The sequence below is a fragment of the Monodelphis domestica genome, chromosome 6, assembly GCF_027887165.1.
Source record: "Monodelphis domestica isolate mMonDom1 chromosome 6, mMonDom1.pri, whole genome shotgun sequence".
NCBI lineage: Eukaryota > Metazoa > Chordata > Mammalia > Didelphimorphia > Didelphidae > Monodelphis > Monodelphis domestica.
The window spans coordinates 288,326,669-288,353,090 of record NC_077232.1 but is presented as its reverse complement, the minus strand read 5'-3'; the positions used below and the strand labels follow the sequence as shown (position 1 = coordinate 288,353,090).

The 26,422-nt window shown below is 36.2% G+C and overlaps 1 protein-coding gene across 6 annotated transcripts in view; it reads right to left on the bottom strand.

Moving 5' to 3' along the window:
* The window catches only part of CDKL2 (cyclin dependent kinase like 2), an 80,259-nt gene that overhangs the window by 4,494 nt on the left and 49,343 nt on the right, over positions 1–26,422 (bottom strand). For all 6 annotated transcript variants that reach the window (XM_056803338.1, XM_001375511.4, XM_007495680.3 and 3 more), the window contains 3 exons: positions 12,440–12,569; positions 11,185–11,483; positions 10,538–10,631 (listed from right to left, as the gene is read on the bottom strand). In XM_056803338.1, coding sequence (XP_056659316.1) covers positions 10,538–10,631; positions 11,185–11,483; positions 12,440–12,569 — 523 coding nt within the window. The remainder of the gene's footprint in view (positions 1–10,537; positions 10,632–11,184; positions 11,484–12,439; positions 12,570–26,422) is intronic.

Below are 26,422 nucleotides of genomic sequence, written 5' to 3'. Positions count from 1 at the left end.
GTGTCCAAATCCCAACTGTCAAAAGTCCAACTGTCAGTCAGACCGAGACAAAGACAGATAGGCCTTCTGTTCTCTAGAAACCCAGAGAAAAAGGGCCCTTAAACTATTTCAATGGTGCTCCTTATATAGGATCCTCATCTCCTAGGTAACGGAATCTTATGCTCTCTGCTAACTCTTGCTTAGAAATGTTTCTGTTCCTGCCTCCTTTTCTGCCTCTATGAGAGATCACAACAACTCTTTGATTTTTTCAAAGGCTGCCATGACCCAAAAATTCATCCCCCATCAGCCAACTTGGTAATGACCCTCTCCAAATGTGGCTCCATTGGTGTATATGCAATTACCCTATAGTTGTCACTGGTCCATACTAAAAGCCTCTCCAGCTTGTTCTTCTGAAATGGCCTTCAAGATCCCGAGGAGATCTCAACATTATGATAAAGCATCAGAATAGGACTGACCAATTCAATAATCTATGGCAATAGGAACCAAGTATAATATGATCAACATCCAGATTGGTAGAGAAAATTGAAGAGAAAAGGAAAAGAAGATGGCAAAGATTGTAGATGGAGAATGCTGTAGAAAAAATAAACACGAACTTGGACAGACTTTGGGAGAGAGCAGAGGCTAGAAGGACCTGGAGTGCTCTGGTCTATAGAGTCATACACAACTAAACAACTGAAAAACGATAAATAATAAGACCATTTGAAAACCAGCAATAATACCAAAAGAATCTTTTTTATCTATAGTGTCAACTGCTTCTCCTATCAAACTTTTACTAAAAATTAACTACAATGATTGCTTTGAATGCCTCCTCATTTTGCCCTTGTTCAAAATAAAGTTGTTTGTTAACAGCAACAAAATGATAAAAAAAAAAAAAGGTCAGCAGGAAGGCAAAAACGCCCAAATAATCATCTTAAATCAAAATCTTAATTACCAGTTATAAAGGAAAATGAGAGAAAAGCAATGTAATATGTAAATTTGACATAAATAGCTTAATTTCAATACTGTTCCATATATACCTTGTTATTGTTCAGTTACTTCTAACTCTTCTTGACCTCAATTGGCATTTTCTTGTGTAAAAAAATAGACGAATCCAGGACTTCAATTCCCAGAAGCCCTTGCTCCACTTCCCCAGAATGCTTTGTAATCTCACTGAAAAACCTCACCTGGGACGAGAGCGAGATGGGGTATTTAAACCTGGTTGTGAATAGGCTCGGGCTCTTTTGGACTTCCATTTTGGAGCAGACGCATCTCTTCCATGATGTGAGGTTATCCTGTCTAGGCCTCTCTGGCCTAGGCATGTGCTTTCTTATTCTGTATTTTCTTTAATCCTTAACCTTTAATGAACCTCATAAAAATATAATACTCCTTGCAGAGAGAAACTAATTTCTACCTGCCTAAGTCTCCCCTAAATTTTAATCTTTACACTTGGCCAAGATGCTGTAGTGGTTTGCCATTTCCTTCTCCAACTCATTTTATAGATGAGGAACTGGAACTAAGGAGAACAGGCAAACTAAGACTTGCCCAGGATCAAACAGTGAAGAAGTGTCTAGAGGAAAGTTATTAGGAATTAGGTTCTTGGCAGGGATAGATTCAGCTATGAAACTGCATGCATATACTACAGGAATACACCAGTTAAGAAGCCAAGGAAGCTTCTCATCTATAATCCTGAACTATTTTTTTTTTATAGAAGGAAGGGCTTCTTTCTATAAATGTACTAAAACATTCTTTTTGGGGGGAGTACCATCCTAGATCAGAAAGTAATTTACAACAAATTTTATAGCCCTGAAGGGGAAAGGAGTAAGGAGCTTTAATCTCTAATTAGCAACTAGTTAGCTATATAACCTTTGGCAAGTCATAGCATCACCTATTAAATGAAGGATAGGCCTCAGTAAGAAAAACAGAATCCTCAGTAAGAAAACCAGAATGCATCTATTAATTTATCCAGAAATTTTTATTTTGGTAGATATAACTATACTGTCTACTATGCATTCCTTTAAACACTAATTGAGAGAGAAGACACCTTTATATTAAGAAGTATTCCCTCATTCTAAAAAAAAGCCCTTATATACTAACTTTTGAACTGATAAAATTTATAGTCTAAGAAATAAATTCATTTTACATTTAAAAAATTTTAATATATTGAGTACCTCTTCTGTACTGAAGATGATAGGATTTAACAATAGAGGACTAGAGGTTCCAAAGTCACAGGTGACCTGGATTCAAATTCCTCCTCTGACTCATACAACCAGTGTGTCACCAAGGGCAAATAATTTAGTCCCCCTAGGCCTGTTTTCTCATCTGCAAAATGAGAGAGTTAGACTAAATGATCTCTGAGGTCCCTTCTGTAATCCTACAATCCAAAATTATGCTAAATGTGTTAGATATTGGCACCTACAAGCAATGGGAGTGAGGAGGGAATGGAATTTAGACAGGATATTTGAAGTATCCAAAGGGAGAAGCAAACCATTTGAACATTAAACTTGGATAAATGGGATCCCATGAGGAAAAATCCTTTGCCATCTCAATTCCTTCCCTTCAAAATTTTCAGCTTTGTAAAATGGGTTAAATTAAAAACATCATGTGGTTGTCCATCAGACTGGGTTTTTTAATAATATTTTTTTCCTTAATTACATGAAAAACAATTTTTTAACCTTAGTGTTTTTATAAAGTTTGAGTCAAATTTTCACTTTCACTTTCTTCCTCCCCTTCCTCCTCCCTGAGAAAGCAAGTAATCTTCTATACATTTTATATATGTAACTTTCCATATTAATTATAAAATGGGATTTTAAAATTTAAAGACATACATGTGAAACCCATCAAGAAAACAGGGTTGGTCTACTCTAAACTTGGCCAGGATTTGAATAATATTTGTGTTGTCTCTGACTCTACTCCTCCATAGTCCCCCTTCCTCTAGTTCTGACTTTTCTCTACATTATTAGAATGTAAGTTCCTTGAGAGTAAGAATTGTTTCATTCATTACATTTTAGACCTGCACACAGCAGGCAATTGATAAATGGATAAAGCATTAAGCTCTGAGTCAGAAAGACTTGAGTTCAAATATGATTTCAAATATATACTAACTAGTTTATGATCCTAGGCAAGTCACTTAATTTCAATTTGCCTCAGTTTCCTTATCTGTAAAAGTGGGGATGATAATAATAGCACCTACCCATCCACCATGATCAAGTAGGATTCATACCAGGGATGCAGGGCTGGTTCAACATTAGGAAAACTATCCACATAATTGACCACATCAACAAGCAAACCAACAAGAATCACCTGATTATCTCAATAGATGCAGAAAAAGCCTTTGATAAAATACAACACCCATTCCTACTAAAAACACTAGAAAGCATAGGAATAGAAGGGTCATTTCTAAAAATAATAAACAGTATATATCTAAAACCATCAGCTAATATCATCTGCAATGGGGATAAACTAAATCCATTCCCATTAAGATCAGGAGTGAAACAAGGATGCCCATTATCACCTCTATTATTTGACATTGTATTAGAAACACTAGCAGTAGCAATTAGAGAAGAAAAAGAAATTGAAGGCATCAAAATAGGCAAGGAGGAGACCAAATTATCACTCTTTGCAGATGACATGATGGTCTACTTAAAGAATCCTAGAGACTCAACCAAAAAGCTAATTGAAATAATCAACAACTTTAACAAAGTTGCAGGATACAAAATAAACCCACATAAATCATCAGCATTTCTATATATCTCCAACATAGATCAGCAGCAAGAACTAGAAAGAGAAATCCCATTCAAAATTACCCAAGACAAAATAAAATACTTAGGAATCTATCTCCCGAGACAAACACAGGATCTATATGAACACAACTACAAAACACTTTCCACACAACTAAAACTAGACTTGAACAATTGGAAGAACATTAACTGCTCATGGGTAGGACGAGCCAATATAATAAAAATGACCATCCTACCCAAACTCATCTATCTATTTAGTGCCATACCCATGGAACTTCCAAAAATTTTTTTTACTGATTTAGAAAAAAACATAACAAAGTTCATTTGGAAGAACAAAAGATCAAGGATATCCAGGGAATTAATGAAAAAAAAATACAAAGGAAGGGGGTCTTGCAGTCCCAGATCTCAGACTATATTATAAAGCAGCGGTCATCAAAACAATTTGGTACTGGCTAAGAGACAGAAAGGAGGATCAGTGGAATAGACTGGGGGCAAGCAACCTCAGCAAGACAGTATATGACAAACCCAAAGATCCCAGCTTTTGGGACAAAAATCCACTATTTCATAAAAACTGTTGGGAAAATTGGAGGACAGTGTGGGAAAGATTAGGCTTAGATCAACACCTCACACCCTACACCAAGATAAATTCAAAATGGATGAATGACTTGAACATAAAGAAGGAAACTATAAGAAAATTAGGCGAACACAGAATAGTATACATGTCAGACCTTTGGGAAGGGAAATACTTCAAAACCAAGCAAGAATTAGAAAGAATTACAAAATGCAAAATAAATAATCTGGATTACATCAAATTAAAAAGTTTTTGTACAAACAAAACCAATGTAACCAAAATCAGAAGGGTAGCAACAAATTGGGAAACAATCTTCATAAAAACCTCTGACAAGGGTTTAATTACTAAAATTTATAAAGAACTAAATCAATTGTACAAAAAATCAAGCCATTCTCCAATTGACAATGGGCAAGGGACATGAACAGGCAATTCTCAGCCAAAGAAATCAAAACTATTAATAAGCACATGAAAAAGTGTTCTACATCTCTTATAATCAGAGAGATGCAAATCAAAACAACTCTGAGGTATCATCTCACACCTAGCAGATTGGCTAACATGACAGCTATGCAAAGTAATGAGTGCTGGAGGGGATGTGGCAAAGTGGGGACATTAATTCATTGCTGGTGGAGTTGTGAATTGATCCAACCATTCTGGAGGGCAATTTGGAACTATGTCCAAAGGGCGATAAAAGACTGTCTGCCCTTTGATCCAGCCATAGCACTGCTGGGCTTGTACCCCAAAGAGATAATGGACAAAAAGACTTGTACAAAAATATTCATAGCTGCGCTCTTTGTGGTGGCCAAAAATTGGAAAATGAGGGGCTGCCCTTCAATTGGGGAATGGCTGAACAAATTGTGGTATATGTTGGTGATGGAATACTATTGTGCTCAAAGGAATAATAAAGTGGAGAAGTTCCATGGAGACTGGAACAACCTCCAGGAAGTAATGCAGAGCGAGCGAGAGGAGCAGAACCAGGAAAACATTGTACACAGAGACTGATACATTGTGGTACAATCGAAGGTAATGGACTTCTCCATTAGTATCAATGCAATCCCTGAACAATCTGCAGGGATCTAAAAAAAAAAATACTACCCACAAGCAGAGGATAAACTGTGGGAATAAAAACATCGCTGAAAAGCAACTGCTTGACTACAGGGTTGGAGGAGATAAGACTGAGGAGAGACTCTAAATGAACACTATAATGCAAACTCCAACAACAGGGAAATGGGTTCGAGTCAAGAACACATGTGATAACCAGTGGATTCATGCGTCGGCTATGGGAGAGGGAAAGGCGGGGGGGGGGGGGGGGGGGGGGAGGGGAGGGGAGGAAAAGAAAACGATCTTTGTTTCCAGTGAATAATGTATGAAAACGACCAAATAAAATAATATTAAAATTATTTAAAAAAAAATAATAGCACCTACCTCCCAGAGTTATTTTGAGGATCAAATGAGATATTTGTAAAGCATTTAGCACAGTGTCTGATGGTAAGGACTGTATAAGTGTTATTATTTTAATGGACTGATTGATCCGTTTGAAACCAGCTCAGTTATAAATAGGTTATAGCTTATATAATGACACATGGTACCAGAACAACCAAGAGTCATTTTAAGTGATTCTCCAAGAAGAGAATGAAGTAGAGTGGAGGTTCTAATGTGTGCAGGGCCACCAGAAGATGGAAGAAGAGAGGAGGAATCCAGTCAGAGAGTACCAGTTCTCAGTCCTGAGCCAGGCCTGGGGAACATGGCAGGGAAAAATAGAAAGAGCCAGCCGCTCCATCCAGAACTGAAACAGGACAGTGGCAGCTACACCGGAGTGGGGACAGGTCTAAAAGCGTGACAAGAAGCATGCAGAGTTCTCAAGCAGAATCTGAGCCTGGAAGCACGAATAAAGAAAGGACAACTCTGAATCCAATGAAGAAACTGTGAGTAACCAGAGCAGTTCCCATGCATTCAAGGAGCATCTCCATGCAGCCTCCTCTGCCTTTCCAAGCACACTGGATATGGCTTCCCCATTCTGCACACTCTGATCCACACAAATTGTCCTTCTCTTTGTTCTTCACACACAACACTCTCTCCCCTCTCAGTGCCTTTTTAGGGGCCTAGAAGTCTCTCTTTCCCAGAGAGTTGCTCTCTTCCCTTAAGATAGAGCTCAGAGGGCAGCTAGGCGGCTCAGTGGATTGAGAGACAGGATATCTTGGGTTCAAATCTGGCCTCAGACACTTCCTAGCTGTGTGACCCTGGGCAAGTCACTTAACACCCACTGCCTACCCCTTAGCACACTTCTGCCTTGGAACTGATACTTAGCATTGATTCTGAAACAGAAGGTTAAGGGTTAAAAAAAAAAAAGATACAGCTCACACACCATCTTCTAGAGGAAGTGTTTCTTAAGTTCCTCCTCTCCTGCAATTGCTAGGATACTTGCTCCCAAGTTGTCTTTGTAAATATTTGCATTTATTAACTTTATATGCATGCTGTATAAGTGCTGTATGAACATATATTATGTATATAGCTGTATGTTGTATAGAAACTTTTACATGTGTACTTTTACATTAGAATGTAAGCTTCCTTGAAGAGGGATTGTTTCTTTCTTTGTCATTCTTCTTTCCTCTATATAGGTTTTTTTGTTTTGTTTTGTTTTGAAACCCTTACCTGGGGGCAGCTTTGGACAGTATTGATTCCAAGACAGAGGGTAAGGGTGTGTGTGTGTGTGTGTGTGTGTGTGTGTGTGTGTGTGTGTGTGTGTGTGTGTGTGTGTGTGTGTGTGTGTGTGTGTGTTTAAACCCTTAAACAATACTGTGTATTGGCTCCAAGGCAGAAGAGTGATAAGGCTTAGGCAATGGGGGTCGGGGCAGCTGGGTAGCTCAGTGGATTGAGAGCCAGGCCTAGAGACGGCGGGAGGTCCTAGGTTCAAATCTGTCCTCAGCCACTTCCTAGCTGTGTGACCCTGGGCAAGTCACTTGACCCCCATTGCCTAGCCCTTACCACTCTTCTGCCTTGGAGCCAATACACAGTATTGACTCCAAGACGGAAGGTGAGGATTTAAAAAAAATGTTGGGGGTAAAAAGAAAATGTAAAATATCTACTATTAAAAACACTTAATTTGGGAAAAAAAAATCATGTTTGCCCTTCCTTGAGCAGCCACTAGGCCTCCACCATGAATGTTAGTGGAATGAACTAGCCTATAACAGAACAGCAGCCAAATGGGCTAGCCCCATTTTGTCTAGACAAAAAAAAAGCCAACAATTTCTCACATATAAAAACTGACAATTAAAAACTTATATAGAGTTAAAGCAGGAATAGAAATTTTGATGATATATGAGAAAAGGTAAAAACTGATATAGTCAAAAGAGGAAACTGTGTTATGTTTAAAGGCATTGGAAACAAAGAAATAACATTAAGGATTAAATATATGTGCACCAAATGCCATGGCATAAAAGTATTTAATAGAAAAGCTAACAAGATTACCAAAAAATGTTTAAAAGTCCTAACATAGATGGTAATACAATCAATTACTAGCTGATTTTAAAGTGCCTGTTTTATACTCAGACAAATCTAACAGAAATTTAATCAAAAAAGAAATTAAGAATACGAATTGAACAAACAAAAACTAGGTCTGCTAAACCAATGATCTCCAAAGAGGGATATGCATAACCAAATAGAAGAGCAAGATGATGTTCTAGGATGTTGAAAAAATATTAGAACATCTATTTACATTTATTTATTTGCTCTAAAATAAAAGAACTAAGCTTTACAAATAATGGACTAATTTGAACTCATGCTCATGTGGCTCATGTTTCAGAGAGATTATGATATTAAAAACAGTTGATGGCTTAATCAGAGCTGACAAGAACCAGACCAAAAGAACTGAATAGCGTCAAAATGATTATTTGAAATATGAATTTATATATGCTGTTGTCAACATTGAACCTCACCTAATGTGTATATGAGGTCTAGAGATATTAGCTAACTCACAGAATGAAGCCATCATGATTAACAAACTATGGTAAAATTCAGCTTTTGTTACCAAAAGTAGTATGCATCACCTCTCCCTTTGGAACACTCATAAACCTGGAGACAGCATTTTCTAATCCAGTTAAAAAAATTTTTTTTAAGTTTCAGAGGGTCTGGGGCCAATTTGTCAAGCAATATTAAAATGCAATACTTTATGATTAGAACATTTGATTGATATTAAAGAGAAATTGGCTAGCTGAATTTCAACCCAAATTAGGAAATACTGCACTCAAAAAAGAAAAATATAATGAAACATAAATAATATCACATTTAAAATTAAGTCAATATGTGGCCCATGGGATTCTTTATATGTATTGATTATAAATCTTTTATATAGTAGTACAGAACTAAAAACTAATTATCCTTTAATGAAGACTAGCTAATCAAAAGATGGTATACGAATATAATGAAATACTGAGCCCTAAGAAATGATCAAATGGATGGTTTCAGAGAAATCTTGGAAGATCTGTATGAAATGACAGATACAGAGTCAACTAAGCATGATCAGTAGATCAATTTTTGCCATGAGAACCATAAAGAAAAACAACTTTGAAAGATGAGAACTCCAATCACTGCAATAATGGACTCTGATTCTAGAAGCAAAATGATGAAATAAAGTATTGTCTACTTGACTGAAAGTGGAAAGACTCAAGACACAAAGCCATGCACTTTTGCACATAACCAGCTAACATTAACATATGTGTTTTCCTGCACTATTGTAGTAGTTGCTGGTGGGTGGATGTCCCTGCCTTGAGTTTCTCCTTGCTCCAGTCTGTTCTTGACACAGGTGCCTAAGTGAGTGTGCTAGCTTTACCATTTCACTCCTCTTATTAATAAACTCCCTGTTCCTTCTACCATCGAATACAAAATCCTCTGTTTGCCTTTCTAAAGTTTTAGCCCAGTGCTTGGCATAAAACCACTTAATAAATGTTAGTTGACTGGACATGCTACTAAAGAAAGCTGACCATAATAGGGATCTGTAGTTTTATGTAAACTCTTATTCTGTCTTACTATGTAAGCAGAGATGCCCAAATTTATTGGTGTAGAAATTCAGAATAAAGATAAATCTAAGATAAAATCAACTGCTCATCAAGTTGCTATCACAGAAGATAAAATCCCTAGTCATAAGAGAATGGAATATGCAAGTGAGAATAAAAGGTAAATAAGGATCTTGTCTTCTAAGTTCAAGAACATGGGTATGGGCAGAAGTCCCAGCTATTCACTAAAGGAGGCAATGAAAAGAATTTTTGATAAAAAATACTCAGTGGTTTTACATAAAAGTTGGCGGGGACAACTTTTAGGTAAAATACTCTTTGAAATATCAAGAAAACTTAGGGCCAGAGATAAAAATTATAGAAACAAAACAGGAATGGTGACAATATTAATATTGCTACTTTCTTTTTTAACTTTAAAATTTTCTTTTTTTTAAATAACCTTTACCTTTTGTTCTAGTATTAATTGTAAGACAGAGGAGCAGCAATAGAGGTTAACTTGCCCAGGTTCACACAGATAGAAAGTGTCCAAGCTAAGATTTGAACCAAGGTCCACTTAACTCCAGGCCTGACATTCTCCCCACTGTGCTGCCTAGCTATCGCATATTTTTAATTTTTCAAAGCCTTTCCATACCTGAGATAATCTTTGTGTCCACCTATATTTGGTAGGCAGTGCACAGGATGATCATGGAGGGGTGGATTTATGAATGATGAGGCATTAAATGGATTAAGAATTCTAGAGGTAACTGTCTGACATATGGAGCAATCAAAGAAAATTGGAAATGGTCTATCACAGAAGGACAAATGGAATGACTCCAGAATAGCTGGAGGGCACAGCACTAGATGAAGAATTAATTAATAAACAAGCATTTATTAATCATCTATTATGTGCTAGGAACTTAGGATACAAACATAATGATTCAATGAGCTTCTATCATGATGCTAAGGAGGTTTGAAATGAATGTGGATTTCTGGCAAAAAAGGGAAGTGACATTTGCAATACATTCTTCTAATGTACTACAAATGTTGTCTTCAGTGAGATCTAATTGTAGGAATTTTTTCTAGAGTTCCTGCCAACAAGAGAACAATTTTCAGGATCAAGCCCAGTTCTCTTAAAATGAAGAACTCAATATGATCTGAATAGCCATCCCACTGGGGACAGTTTTCAAAGACAACTATGAGCCTCGTCACTATGTGGCCAGAACAGGCAAAATTTTAGTATTTGCCATTAAGGCATTGTCACTTACCAGTGTGGTCAGGTTAGCATTAAGAGAGGTGGCTGGATCATGTTTACCCAGCCTAACAAATGGAACATGGTTCTTTTTAGCCTTGTCATCCACCCTTTAATGGGAAAAAGCAAAGCAAAAGTGAGTCAGAACAGTTTTCTAAAGTTCCAAATAAAAAAATGATCAAACTTTATGGCATCTCATTTACTGTTCAATTCTCAGACTACTCATTGCACATAGAAATGGGATAGAGACCTTCTGCTACATTTTCCCAGCCTATATAATTCACATATATATGCTGCTTTATTGTATGTACATGCCAAAACCTCACTAAAGAAATGCAAATCATCAAAGCCAGCATTCTCTTTTCTTATGACAATTACCTTCCAATCTAGACTTCAGGCTCTCTTCAACCTTTTAGAATGGTAGACAGTTTTTAGACTTTGAAACTGACCCTATTGCTCAGGTCTCAAATGAGTTTTGCAGTACAGATGTCTTAAATAATTATGTATCATGAGGACCCAAAGCAGCCGTCCTTTGAAACATCAGAATGATGAGGCTAGAGCTGAGCCACAATATTCAATGAAGCTGAATATTGTAGACTAGCAAACTTATTTGAAAATCAATATTTTAAGCAGATTGTTTGAACTTAGTTATTCCACTCCTACCTGTAAGTATGACCTCCTGGAATAGTCCCCACTCCTGAACTGATACTGGAAGCAGTGCCAGAAATATTGTGTACAATTGGAGGAATCCCTGTGCCAGGTCTCTTTGTGCAATCCACACTGCTGTTCCCAGGGACTCCAAAAGTGGCTGGAGGAATCATTCTGACCTGACTCATTCCACTGTTGGGAAGACAACCAGGATTGGAGGCTCGGCTGGGTTTTTTAATCTTTTCACTATCAGTTTTTGGTGCCTTTGCTTTGATCACTTTAGAATCTCTAGCTTTGGGATCAGTATTGACATCCTGTTCACAAAAAGAAATGTTAATGGGATTAATGATCAGAGAAGGATTTAAAACAATAACCTCTTGTGTTATAGAAACATCAGCATTAGAAAAATGTTATACTTTTCCCCCCTTCCTTTATAATAGTATTCCAGGGGAATGGAATTAAAACTAATGAAGAAATTTTAATGTTGAGATTTATTTATAAAAATATCAAAAGAATAAAAATGTAATTCATTCTAGCCATCACCCATAAAATATTCCATTTTCAGGTTTGAGAACTCTGAATTTCCTTTCTTTTTTTAGGAAATTCCTGTTCATTATCGTTCCCTACTCCTTATAACTCTCAAAGCAAGCATTCAACTGCTATTCTAATAATTTCTAAGTTTGGAGGTAACTCTATAAAGAGGTCCTCAAACAATAGTATCCTTATTATAGATAAAGGATTGGGTTTTTTACAGAGCAAAGTTTCAATAAATCTGTATTTGATGAAATCTCACTTTCAAGTCTTTAATAGCATGTTAACAAACATAATAGGAAAAAATGCGCCACCACTAATAAAGATAGATACACAACTTTGAAGGAGATCCAACACCAGGTACAGTGGCACAGTTTCATCTAGGATATACTTGTTCAAAAGACAAGATAGATACTGTAAAATGTTTAGAATCAGGAAACAGAAAATTGAGGACATTTTTGTACTCTTTCCTTTTCTCTCAATAAAATCAGGGTGAGGGAAAGATACCAAAAAAATGGATTTTTGTTTACCTGCAAGATAAATTTCAAAGTAAATTAAAGACTCAAGTTTCCTAAAGGGAGGAGGAATGCCAAGAAATAATATATAATGCTTCTAAGAGAAAGTATAAAAAGTTAAAACCAAGCTGAGATAATTTACTATTTGAAAACTACAAATTTCTATTCTGTTTTTAATTAAAGAAACACACTAAAAGCAAATTTAAAATATGATAAACATTTACCTGTATAACTAGTGTTTTTCTTTCTTCACCTGAAGAATTATCTTTTCCCTTTTTTCTGTTTTTAGATATTTTTGATGAAGAAAATTTTCTGGCATCTTTCTGTATATTTAATTTTAGCTCCTTAGAAAACCTACAAGATAAACCATAATATCTGCTAATAAAATGTAACTCCATGACAAGGATATAAATAAACACAGGAATGCAGACTTTCAAGCCACTTAATTTTTAAAATCAAGTTAGAATGATAACTAAATATGGCCTATACGAACACCAATATATTGAGAAGCAATTACATGGGGATCATATATAATTCAATGACTGATAAAGCATGCTGCTGATATATAATACATAGCATTAATATTAGGATTCAAAAATAATGAGTCAATTACATAAGCTATGATGAATGCAGTAATTTCTTTCTTATTTGTAATGTATTTAATTAACTAAAATCTAATTGAATATTTTGGAGGGTTTTCCAGAATAATGGTAGAAGGTAGTATAGGACAAATCAGACTTAAAGACATTTTTCTAGTCAAGGATAAAAAATAATTTTATCATCATCTATTTCTAGATTCACATACATTAAAACAAGAACAAAACTTGTAGTTAGGCACAGAAAATTACATTACTAGTGTAATGAATCATGTTTTCAGTACATTTGCTCTCAAAGAGGAAATATATACAAATACATAGAGACACACATGTGTATACATATTATACATGTTTGTTTAAATATGTAGATATGTATATCTACATATTTAATTAACAAATTTTTATCACAAGTCAACTCATTGCTGAGGTGTAACACAACAGACTCTGAAAAAACACCTAATGGGTATATACTGCAGCATTTTATGAGTGGTGGTATCAGTGGTATAAGGTCTATCATTGTAAGATTTTCAGTCCTTTAAGTAGTTAAAATATTATAATGTGTGATCCTGATTTTAGTTTCTTAGTATTTGAACTCTTTCTGACTCCTTACCATCTTTTATCTTTGTCCTAGAAGCTCTAAATTTTGGTTATAACATTCTTGAGTATTGTCAATTTGAGGTTTCTTTCAGATCTACATTGTGGATTCTTTTCACTACACTCTCTGGTTCTAATGGATCTGGGCAGTTTTCTTTTATGCTTTCTCTGGTAGCCAGATACTTTATTTAGACGTTTTCAGAGATCCCTGAACTATATCTCATTCTGTTTTTCAATTAGGACATTTCTTTTTTTTAACATAATTTTATTTGGTCATTTCTGAACATTATTCATTGGAGACATAGATCATGTTCTTTCCTCCCCCCTCCCCCATCCCATAGCCAACACGCGATTCCACTGGGTATCACATGTGTTCTTGATTCGAACCCATTTCCATGTGGTGGGTATTTGCATTAGAGTGTTCATTTAGAGTCTCTCCTCAGTTATGTCCCCTCAACCCCTGTAGTTGCTTTTCCTCAGTGTTTTTACTCCGACAATTTGTCCTCTGCTTGTGGCTAGTGCTTTTTCTTCTAGATCCCTGCAGATTGTTCAGGGACATTGCATTGCCATTAATGGAGAAGTCCACTACATTCAATTGTACCCCAGTGTATCAGTCTCTGTGTACAATGTTCTCCTGGTCCTGCTCCTTTTGCTCTGCATCACTTCCTGGAGGTTGTTCCAGTCTCCATGGAATTCCTCCAGTTTATTATTCCTTTTTGCACAATAGTATTCCATCACCAACATATACCACAATTTGTTCAGCCATTCCCCAATTGAAGAGCATCCCCTCCTTTTCCAATTTTTGGCCACCACAAAGAGTGCTGCTATGAATATTCTTGTACAAGTCTTTTTCCTTATTATCTCTTTGGGGTACAAACCCAGCAGTGCTATGGCTGTATCAAAGGGCAGACAGTCTTTTATCACCCTTTGGGCATAGTTCCAAATTGCCCTCCAGAATGGTTAGGTCAATTCACAACCCCACTACCAATGAATTAATGTCCCCATTTTGCCACATCCCCTCCACCATTCATTACTTTCCTTTGCTGTCATGTTAGCGACTCTGGTAGGTTTGAGGTGATACCTCAGAGTTGCTTTGATTTGCATCTCTCTGATTATAAGAGATTTAGAGCACTTTCTCATGTGCCTATTAATAGTTTTGATTTCTTTATCTGAAAACTGCCTATTCATGTCCCTTGCCCATTGTCAATTGGAGAATGGCTTGATTTTTTGTACAATTGATTTAGCTCTTTGTAAATTTGACTAATTAAACCTTTGTCAGAGGTTTTTATGAAGATTGTTTCCCAATTTGTTACTTCCTTTCTGATTTTGGTTACATTGGTTTTGTTTGTACAAAAACTTTTTAATTTGATGTTATCAAAATTATTTATTTTACATTTTGTGACTCTTTCTAAGTCTTGCGTGGTTTTAAAGTCTTTCCTTTCCCAAAGGTCTGACATGTATACTATTCTGTGTTCGCCTAATTTACTTATAGTTTCCTTCTTTATGTTCAAGTCATTCACCCATTTTGAATTTATCTTGGTGTAGGGAGTGAGGTGTTGATGTAAACCTAATCTATCCCACACTGTCTTCCAATTTTCCCAGCAGTTTTTATCAAATAGTGGATTTTTGTCCCAAAAGCTGGGATCTTTGGCTTTATCATATACTGTCTTGCTGAGGTCACTTTACCCCGAGTCTATTCCACTGATCCTCCTTTCTGTCTCTTAGCCTGTACCAAATTGTTTTGATGACTGCTGCTTTATAATATAGTTTGAGATCTGGGACTGCAAGGCCCCCTTCCTCTGTATTTTTTTTTTCATTATTTCCCTGGATATGCTTGATCCTTTGTTCTTCCAAATGAACTTTGTTATGATTTCTTCTAAATCAGTAAAAAAAATTTTTGGAAGTTCAATGGATATGGCACTAAATAGATAAATAAGTTTGGGTAGGATGGTCATTTTTATTATATTGGCTCGTCCTACCAATGAGCAGTTAATGTTTTTTCCAATTGCTCAAGTCTAGTTTTAGTTGTGTGGAGAGTGTTTTGTAGTTGTGTTCATAAAGTTCCTGTGTTTGTCTTGGGAGATAGATTCCTTCGTATTTTATTTTGTCTAAGGTGATTTTGAATGGAATTTCTCTTTCTAGTTCTTGATGCTGAGCTGTGTTGGAAATATATAGAAATGCTGATGACTTATGTGGGTTTATTTTGTACCCTGCAACTTTGCTAAAGTTGTTGATTATTTCGATTAGCTTTTTGGTTGAATCTCTAGGATTCTTTAAGTAGACCATCATGTCATCTGCAAAGAGTGATAACTTGGTCTCCTCCTTGCCTATTTTGATGCCTTCAATTTCTTTTTCTTCTCTAATTGCTACTGCTAGTGTTTCTAGTACAATGTCAAATAATAGAGGTGATAATGGGCATCCTTGTTTCACTCCTGATCTTATTGGGAATGCATCTAGTTTATCCCCATTGCAGATGATATTAGCTGATGGTTTTAGATATATACTGTTTATTATTTTTAGGAACAACCCTTCTATTCCTATGCTTTCTAGTGTTTTTAATAGGAATGGGTGTTGTATTTTATCAAAGGCTTTTTCTGCATCTATTGAAATAATCATGTGGTTTTTGTTGGTTTGCTTGTTGATATGGTCAATTATGTGGATGGTTTTCCTAATATTGAACCAGCCCTGCATCCCTGGTATATATCCTACTTGATCATGGTGGATGACCCTTCTGATCTCTTCCTAGAGTCTTTTTGCTAGTATCCTATTTAAGATTTCTGCGTCTATATTCATTAGGGAGATTGGTCTATAATTTTCTTTCTCTGTTTTTGGCCTGCCTGGCTTTGGAATCAGTACCATGTTTGTGTCATAAAAGGAATTTGGGAGAACTCCCTCTTTGCTTATTATGTCAAATAGTTTGTATAGTATTGGGATTAGCTGTTCTTTGAATGTTTGATAGAATTCTCTTGTAAATCCATCAGGCCCTGTGGATTTTTTCTTAGGGAGTTCTTAGATGGCCTGTTGGATTTCTTTTTCTGATATGGGATTATTTAAGAATTCTAATTCTTCTTCTGTTAGTCTAGGCAATTTATATTTTTGTAAAAATTCACCCATATCACCTAGGTTGGTATATTTATTGCCATATAGTTGGGCAAAGTAGTTTTTAATGATTGCCTTAATTTCCTCTTCATTGGAGGTGAAGTCCCCCTTTTCATCTTTGATGCTGTTAATTTGCCTTTCTTCTTTCCTTTTTTTAATTGGATTGGCCAGTACTTTGTCTATTTTGTCTGTTTTTTCAAAGTACCAGCTTCTAGTCTTGTTTATTAGTTTAATAGTTCTATCACTTTCGGTTTTATTAATTTCTCCCTTAATTTTTAGGATCTCTAGTTTGGTTTTCTTCTGGGGATTTTTAATTTGGTTGCTTTCAAGTTTTTTGATTTGCATTTCCAATTCATTGATCTCTGCCCTCCTTAATATGCACTCAATGATATGAATTTTCTTCCGAGTACTGCTGTGGCTGCATCCCATAAGGTTTGAAAGGATGACTTAGCATTGTCATTTTCCTTAATGAAATTATTGTTTCTATTTCTTCTCTAACTAACTGATTTTGGAGTATCATATTATTTAATTTCCAATTAATTTTTTATTTGGTTCTCCATGTACCCTTACTGATCGTTATTTTTATTGCCTTATGATCTGAAAAGGTCGCATTTATTATTTCTGCTTTTCTGCATTTGTATGCCATGTTTCTGTGACCTAGTGTATGATCTATCTTTGTAAATGTGCCATGTAGTGCTGAGAAGAAGGTGTATTCCTTTTTGTCCCTATTTATTTTTCTCCATATGTCTATTAACTCTAATTTTTCTAAGATTTCATTTACCTCTTTTACCTCTTTCTTATTTTTATCTAAATTTGATAGTGTTTGGTTCAAGTCTCCCACTAATATGGTTTTACTGTCTATTTCCTTCTTCAGTTTTCCTAGTTTCTCCATTAGAAATTTGGATGCTATACCATTTGGCGCATACATGTTGATTAGTGATAATTCCTCATTGTCTATACTCCCTTTTAACAGAATATATTTACCTTCCCTATCCCTTTTGATCTGGTCTATTTTTCCTTTGGCTTTGTCAGATATCATGATTGCAACTCCTGTCTTCTTTCTATCAGTTGAGGCCCAGAAGGTCTTACTCCATCCTTTAATTCTAACCTTGTGAGTATCAACCCGCCTCATATGTGTTTCTTGAAGACAACATATGGTAGGGTTTTAGATTCTAATCCAATCTGCTATTTGTCTACGTTTTATGGGTGAGTTCCTCCCATTCATGTTCAAAGTTATGATTGTCACTTGTGGATTCCCTGGCATTTTGATATCCTCCCCTAATTCTGACCTTTCTTCTTTAGCTATAACCTTTTAAGCCAGTGATTTACTTTAGATCAATCCCCCTAGTCCTCTCTATTGATATGCTTCCCTTTCTGGCTCCTGCCTTTTTTTGTTCCCTTCCCCTCCCTCCTCTCCTTCCCTCCCTTTTTATACGCCTTCCCCCCTCCCCCTCCTTTATTTCCCCTTCTCTCTTGCCCTGTTGGATAAGATAGAATTCAGGATCCCAATGGATCTAGATGTTCTTCCCTCTCAGAGTTGATTTCACTGAGAGTAAGGTTTAAGTAATACCACTTCGCGCTCTCTTCCTCTCCTCATTTGAGAATTCTTCCCCTCCCCTTCCCATGTGTATCTTTGTGTGGGAAAGATTATTCTATTTAGTTTCCCCCCTCTATTTCTTGAAGTAAATCTTAGTATCCTCAACGATCCCCCCTCCCTTTTTCTTTCTTTCCCCCCCTTTCACTAAATCGTCTTGATGTCCCAATCTTTCCCTATGAGTGATTCTTCTAACTACTTTTATGATGCATACAATTTTTGAGAGTTACACATTACACTTTCCCCACATATTAATATATATAATTTGATATAAATGTAGTCCTTATAGAAGAGAGTTTGACTTAATGAAAAAGATAAGATTTTTCTCCTTTTCCCTTTCTTTCATATTTACCTTTTCATGTTTCTCTTGCTCTCTGCGATTCGATGTCGCATTTTCCACTAAGTTCTGGTCTTTTCTTAGCAAATACTTGGAAATCTTCTATTTTGTTGAATGCCCATGCTTTCCCCTGGAAGTATATAGTCAGTTGTGATGGGTAGTTGATTCTTGGTTGGAGACCCAGCTTTCTTGCATTTCTAAATATCGTGTTCTGCTTTGCGGTCTCTTAGTGTGTTTTCTGCCAAGTCATGTATGATCCTTATGAGGGCCCCTCTATATCTGAAGCTCCTCTTCTTGGCTTCTTGTAAGATTTTATCCTTAGCTTGGAAATTCTTGAATTTGGCGATTACATTCCTGGGGGTTGTCTTTAGGGGATTTAGTATAGAGAGTGTTCTGTGAACCCTTTCTATTTCTATTTTGCCCCCTTGCTCGAGAACATTGGGGCAATTCTCTTCTATGATTTCCTATAGTACGGCATCGAGGTTTTTGTTTATCTCTGTTTTTTTGGGCAGACCAATGATTGTCAAGTTGTCTCTCCTTCCTCTGTTTTCCTGGTCTGTCACCTTGTCAGTGAGATAGTTTATGTTTTCTTCTAATTCATTAATTTTTTGGCTTTGCTGTATTAATTCTTGCTGTTTTACAAGCTCACTGTCTTCCAGTTGCTTAATTCTGGTCTTTAGGGACTGGTTTTGCTTTTCAGCTTGGCTGCCCTTCTATTAGATGCTTCCAGCTCTTTCTCCAATTGTGAGGTCTTGTCTGTTAGGCTGCTGACCTCTTTCTGGGTTTTTTTCCCATTTTTCTTGCCAGAAGGTTTCCATCTTTTGGATAAGCTCCAATTTGAGTTCTTCCAAAGCTTGTGGATAATTTCCATTTTGGGGGGCATGTTTTGATTTTGTTTGAATTTCATCCTCTTTTTCTTCTTTTCCTTGGGTATTCCTGCCATAAAAGTTTTCAATAGTCACTTTTTTCCCTTTCGTCTTAGAGGCTTGATTTTGGGCCATATGAGCCATTCCTTCAGTGGTTTTTTCCCCCCTTTCCTTTTTTGTCCGAGGTCTGGGTGATATGGGCGGGTTTTCTGTGGATTTAGGTTGCCTCAGACTAGTTCTTCCCAGCCTCCGTGGTTTGTTCGAGTGCCCACCCCTGTGCTCAGTGCACCGCCCCTGTGCTCTGTGGTCTCTTCTCACCGGTGCGCAGGAATCTCCTGTAAAACCACTCTGATGGGTGGATCTCTGGTATTCCCTGTCAGTTTCCAAGGAGCCTGGCGTGCCCCCCCCCCCTCACTACAGCGAGGGGCGACGTTTCGGCCTTAGGCAGTTTTTACAGATTCTCGAGACTCCACCCTGTTCGCAGTTTGCAGGAGCCCCACGGTCTGTGCGCTCTTCAGTGCACAGGGTTCTCCCGTCAAACCGCCCTGAGAGGTTGTTCCCTAGCAGTCTTTAGATCCCAAGGACCCTGGTGTGCCCCCCCCCCCCCCCCCCCGACAGAGACATTCCTCACTCACTCGCTGTCCCGGTGAGCTCTCTGGTTCCGTGGGGAAGGTGTGGGGGAGGGCGGTTCAGTTCACATTTTTGTGCAAGCTTTTCCTCCTTCTTATAGTGTGGCAATGTTCAAATCCCACATACCTTCGTTTCTGTGGAGTACTGGAGAGTCCCTCCGTTCTTCCAAAGATGATACCTCTTTTGAGGTAGTCTATTTCATTCACTGCCGGGGAGAGGAAGCAATTCGTGTCTAGATTGCAGCCATGTTTACCCAGAAGTCCTAGGACATTTCTGATAGTGGTTATCTTGCCATTTCTTTATTTGAAAAAATCTTTTGCTTCATTCTCATATTTCTTGTTACCTGCTAGAGTCATTAAATTTTGTTTGCTCCATCCTGTTTTCAGGGAGTCTACTACTTTGGTAGGATATTCTACCTTTCAACCAAAACTACTGATTCTCCTTCCAACACTTTACTTTTCTTCCAGTCATTTTTTTATTCCCAGAGTCCAAGGCATTTTCCCCCTGAAGCTTTGTTTATACTTGTTTTGGAGTGACTTTCTTCTTCTGGATTTGAGCATTTCTTCACCTATATTATTTCAGTATGTTCACTGCATTCATTGTTTTAATCTGTTTATTTATGTCTGTAGCCTCTGTTCCTGATTTAGCACTTTGTGCCAGGGACATTCTCCATCCTTTCCTAGGCATATAGACAGGGTAGTGAGATCCTATTTGGTTCTGCTCCAGACTTCTGGATTTCCTGTTTGTCATCCTCCATCTCCCCTGGTGAATCTGCACTCAGACACTGGGAGGATTCAGGCCCCTTATTAGGATAGCTTTGATCAGAGAGTTTTGAACTCTAGACCTTTGGAAGACTCCCCAGTCAGAGCAAGGGCTGATTCAGCCCTCCTGGAGCATACTGGTCAGAAATCTGTGGGTTTTAGATGTCCCTAAGAGCATCTCTGCTCATAGTGATGCCAGGCTACAGTCTGTTTATGTGAGCTGATTTGGCTTTTCTAGTTGGGAAAGTGTAGTCCTGCACAGAATGGTGGAACTTATTGTTCCTTTGGATTCTAAATCTCTTTAGATTTTTTTATTGTCATTCAAGCTGGTGTTGTTTCCAAATACTTTTTGGAGTATATGTAGAAAAGCTAGGGTCGTCTACAACTTTTCATAGCACCAACTAACTTTTCAAAGAATCAGCTTTTAGTTTTATTTACCAATTCGATAGTGTTTCTATTTTCCAATTAATCTATTCTTCCTCTAATATCACTTTATGCAAACATTTAGTCCTTTTAATTTTTTTCCAAATAAATTTTCATTTTCTCTTCTTACTTCCCACTGTCAATCAACTGAACAATAAGAAAGAGAAAAAGATAAACATCATAACAAATGGACATAAATGAGCAAAACAATTCCCACACTGTCCATATCTAAATGTGCATTCATTATCTCTTTGGCAAAAGGTGAGTAGCATGCTTTACATTCAATACATTGAAATCACGGTTTGTCATTGCATTGCAAAGAGTTCTTTTGAATTTTTAAATTTGTTGTCCCTATATAAATGGTTCTCCTAGTTGTATCATTTAACTCTACATCTTCAGTTTGCTCTGAAACATTGATAATATTCCATGGCATTCACATACTATAATTTGCTTAGCATCATCCTAATAGGTAGGTACTCCTTCATTTTTCATTTTGGTGGGGGTTTTTTGTTTGTTTGTTTTGGGTTTCTTTTGCTACCATAAAAGAGCTGAGATGTTTCATTACATATAGGTCTTTTTTTTCTTTCTTTGATCTCTGTGGGGCATGTGTCTAGAAGGGTATGCATAATTTAATGAATTTAGGGGCATGTTCTAAATTGCTTTCTAGAATGGCTTGACCACTTCACAGCTCTATTAATATTACATTAGTGTACCTGTTTTCCTGCAGCCTCTCCAACAATTATTATTTTACATTTGTCATCTTTCCTAATCTGAAGGTGGTGAGGTAGAATTTCAGTTACTTTAATTTCTATTTCTCTAATTATTAGTTATTTGGAACATTTTTATATGGTTGTTGAGAGTTTAGATTTATTCCTTTGTTCAGTATTTATCTATTGGGGGATGGTTCTTAGTTTTATAAATTTGAATCAGATCCTTATATATCTTGTATATAAAGCATTTATACAAAATCTATGTGACTTCTGAACCTTGATATTTTATAAACAGAACCAAATAATTTTGATGATGTTTATAGTGTAATTGAAATCTGGTTTTGCTAAGAATACTTCTTTCCCACTGTTTTCATTAATTCTCTTGAGATTCTTGACATTTTGTGCTATCATATGAATTTCATTATTATTTTTTCTAGCTCTATAATATAATATTTTGATAGTGGTACAAGTGGCAATAGTAGTGATAGTGGTAATTGGTACAAGAATAAGTTACTTTTGTAAGTACTTATATTTTATTATATTGGGATAACCTAGTCACAAGCAATTAATATTTATCCGATTATATATGTTTGTCTTTATTATTGCAAGAGTGTCTTGCAGTTGATTTCAATTACTTTCTACTTATATCTTGGTGGACAGACTCAAAATATTTATATATTCTGTAGCTATTTTGAATGAAATTCTCACTTTATCTCTTCTTGCTGGATTTTTTGGTAATATACAGGTTCTTGAATTAATGGATTTATCTTACATCATACAACTTTGGTTATTTTACTAATTGTTCCAAGCTTTTTAGAAATCTCTAAGTAAATCATATCATCTTCAAAAAAGAAACTCAATAATTTTATTTTCTCTTAGTCTATGCTTACCCCTTTCATTTCTCTTTCTTAACCTGCTGTTATAGCTAGCATTTCTAGCATTATGCTAAATAGTAATGTTGATAATGGGCATCTTTATTTTACCCTGGTCTCATTAGAAAGACCTCTAATTTTCCACCACTGCACATAATGCTTGCTCATTGTTTTAAATAAGTATTACTTAGTATACTAAGGAAATTTCTACTTGTTCTGATGCTTACTAGTGTTTTTAATAGAAATGACATTGGATTTTTTCAAGTTTTGGGTTTTTTTTTTTTACATTTTAATTTCTTTATAGCCTTCTTTATACTGAACCAACTCTATATTCCTGAAATGAATACATCATGGTCACAGTGCATAATCTAATATTCTATTGTAGCCTAGTTGCTAATATTTTATTTAAAATTTTTGCATCAATATTTATATGCATATAGGCCTATGGTTTTCTTTATTTGCTTAATCTCCTCTTGGTTTAATTACAGAAACCACCTGGAAGAAAGAGATCATGAACTGCTTTTGTGGCATTTAAATTAATTGTTCTATGAAAATTTTATGTAATTTACTTGCAAATCCATCAAGTTCCAAATTTTTCCTCCACTTTTGGAAACACAATTTATGGCTTTCATAACTTTCCCCTTGATACTGAATTATTTAAGCAATCTATTTCTTCTCATACTAATGTAGATGCTTTATATTAATATAAATATTCAACCATTTCCTCTAAGTTACTATTTTTGTTAGCTATAATTGGGTAACATATTTTGGACAATATTCTTGATTTCTTCATCATTTATTGTAATTTCTACTTCTTTCATTTTTTATATGAATAATTTGGTCTTCATCTTTCCTTTATCAGACAAACTGCCTATTCTATTGGCTGGCTTCTTTTTTAAGCACCTAGTTTGTTTATTTGTCAATCCAATGGAGTTTTTTAATTCTCAAATTTATTATTCTGTTCTTTGGTTTTTTAATTTTTCTTTTTTGTTTTCAATTAGAGGGAGCTGATTTGTGATTATTATAGTTTTTTTAGTTGTATGCCCAATTAACTGATTTCTTTTTTCTCTTTTGTTGATGAAAGTATTTAGATATATAATTTTTCCCTATGAAGACTATTTAGCTGCATCCCATATATTTTGATATGTTGTCTAATTGTTATTATTTTCTTCTTTGATATGAAATTTTCCTTTGTTTTAATGAATTATTCTTTAATCCATCAATTATAAAGGATTATTAGCTTCCAAATGATTTTTTTTAAACCCTTACCTTCCGTCTTGGAGTCAATACTGTATATTGGCTCCAAGGCAGAAGAGTGGTAAGGGCTAGGCAATGGGGGTCAAGTGACTTGCCCAGGGTCACACTGCTGGGAAGTGGCTGAGGCCAGATTTGAACCTAGGACTTCCCATCTCTAGGCCTGGCTCTCAATCCACTGAGCTACCCAGCTGCCCCCCCCCCCAAATGATTTTTAATTCTTCTCTAAAGGGACTTAATTAAACAAAATTTTATTGCATTCTGATCAAGAAAGATGTGTTTACAACTTCTTTTCTGCAGCTTTTTGGAAATTTTTTTATGATGCCAATACATTGCCAGTTTTTGTAAAAGTGCCATATCACCAAATATCTCTCATCTAATTTTTTTTCTAAAGTTCTATTCAGGTCCTTATTTTCTTTCTTCTTTTTGTTTGTTGAATTTATCTAAGTCTGAAAGGGAGTGCTTTATTACAGTTTTACTATTTCTCCCAAAAAATCTAACTTTTCCTTGAAATATTGAACAGCAATTCAGTGCAAAGTGTTAATATTGTTTCATTATCTATTGTACCCTGAAGTACAATGTAGTTTCTTTGCTTATTATTCATCCATTTCTACTTTAACATTATCTGAACATCATGATCGCTACTTTAGTTTTTTAATTTAGGTAAAGTATTTTTCCTCTAGACTTTCACTGAGATGAATCTTTATATTTCAAGTGTGTTTCCCTATAAACCATATACTACTGGATTCTGTTTTCTATTCTGCTGTCCTCTTCCATTTAATGGATGAGTTCCTTACTTCCACATTCATGACTACAATTGCTAAATGTTTCTTTCTCTACCCAGTGTCACCTGTGTTTTTCTATCTTTGTCCCCATCTCTTCTCTTTACATATAAAAGGTAATAATAGAGTTTGCCTTTGTCATTGCCTGATCAATGACACAATGTTTTCACTCCATTACCTTTCTTTTCCCTTTGCTTGCCCTAGATCCTAGGGTTTTGTTTTTTGTTCCTTTCCAACTCCCTTCACATTCATTTTTCTAAAGTAGAGTTTTGTTTTGCTTATGACTACTCTTTTCCCTCTCATGTTTTTCTTCCCAAATCCCTCTCTCTTCCTCTCCAATTTTCCTATCCTCTTCTATTTCCCTTTAGAGTTTGATGTGTTTCTATTCCATCATCTTTATCTATGTGGAGGGAATGGGGTTATAAATGTGTCCAATCTTCCTTTGACCAGTTCCATCCAATGAAAGTGGAGTTCACGGAATGCCTATTCCCCAACTCCTTCCTCCATATTTGAATATTCTTCATAGGATACACTTCTATTATGTAACATTTATTTCTCCCCCTTTTGTCCTTCTTTCCTCTCCAGCATAATGTCCTATTTCCTCATTTGTGTCTTCTCCCAAGATCATCAGCACAAAACAAGACCTTCTCTGTATGTCTTATTTACTTTTTTTCTATATCATTAAAGATATTAGAATTATGAGACCCTTGTTTCTTATCCCTCTCTCAGATTTATCCCCACAAAGTCTCTTCTAATCAAATGAGTATATCTTTCTATGTTTATTTTGGCTCCTGAATTTCTACATCAAAAATTCCACTACTCATTTCTGGTTTTTTTCATCAGGAATGCTTAGAAATACTCTATTTTGTTAAAAATCCATTTCTACTCTCATACCCTCAGTTTTTGCCAATATATTATTCGTGGTTCTGAGGAAAATTACTATTGAATTGCATTTTTATTAGTAATACTCATAGGGGAAATAATTCATTTTCCTCTAAGACCCTTGGAGTTTCAGAGTCAGATTGAAATAATTCAGATATGAATACTGGTCTGGACTTCAAGAGCTCACTGACATTCAATATTTTAGAAAAGCCCAATCTGACCACAGTTCCCTAGCTGGTGAACTTTGGCCCATCTGAAAGAATGGAGTGTTAGCATTTTCCTTATTTGTTAAAGATCCAGGTGCATACCAAGGAGGCAGAGTCAGGTGCATACCGGGGAGGTGGAGTCAAGATGGCAGCATAGAGGCAGCGAAAGTCCAGACTTCTAAAAACCCTTCCTTAACAATTACAAACTAAATACTCCTAGGGGACTGAAAATCAAACCTAACAACAAAACAGAGCGAAGGAACCCTCCTGCTGGACTCATTTTTAAAGGTACTCCCCCAAAAGTCAGATTTCAAGAACACTCAGGTTTAAGGGGAAGGAAGAAGGAAGGTCCCAGGGCCCCTCCCCCACCTAGAACTCTAAGCGTCCAGCAGTACCTAGAACCTCTGGGCAGGCAAAGCTGCTGGTCTGGAGTCAGTACCTTATGGGCAAAGCTGTGTCAGACTCAGAGTGTCTAACACAGACAGTGGGGAAGCAGTTGGAGAAGAAATTCAGAGCTCAGAGTGGGAGGCATAGTTTCAGCAGTGGAGACACTCCATATTACCCCCCCCCTTCCTGAGGTTTTGGGCTCAGGCCACATACA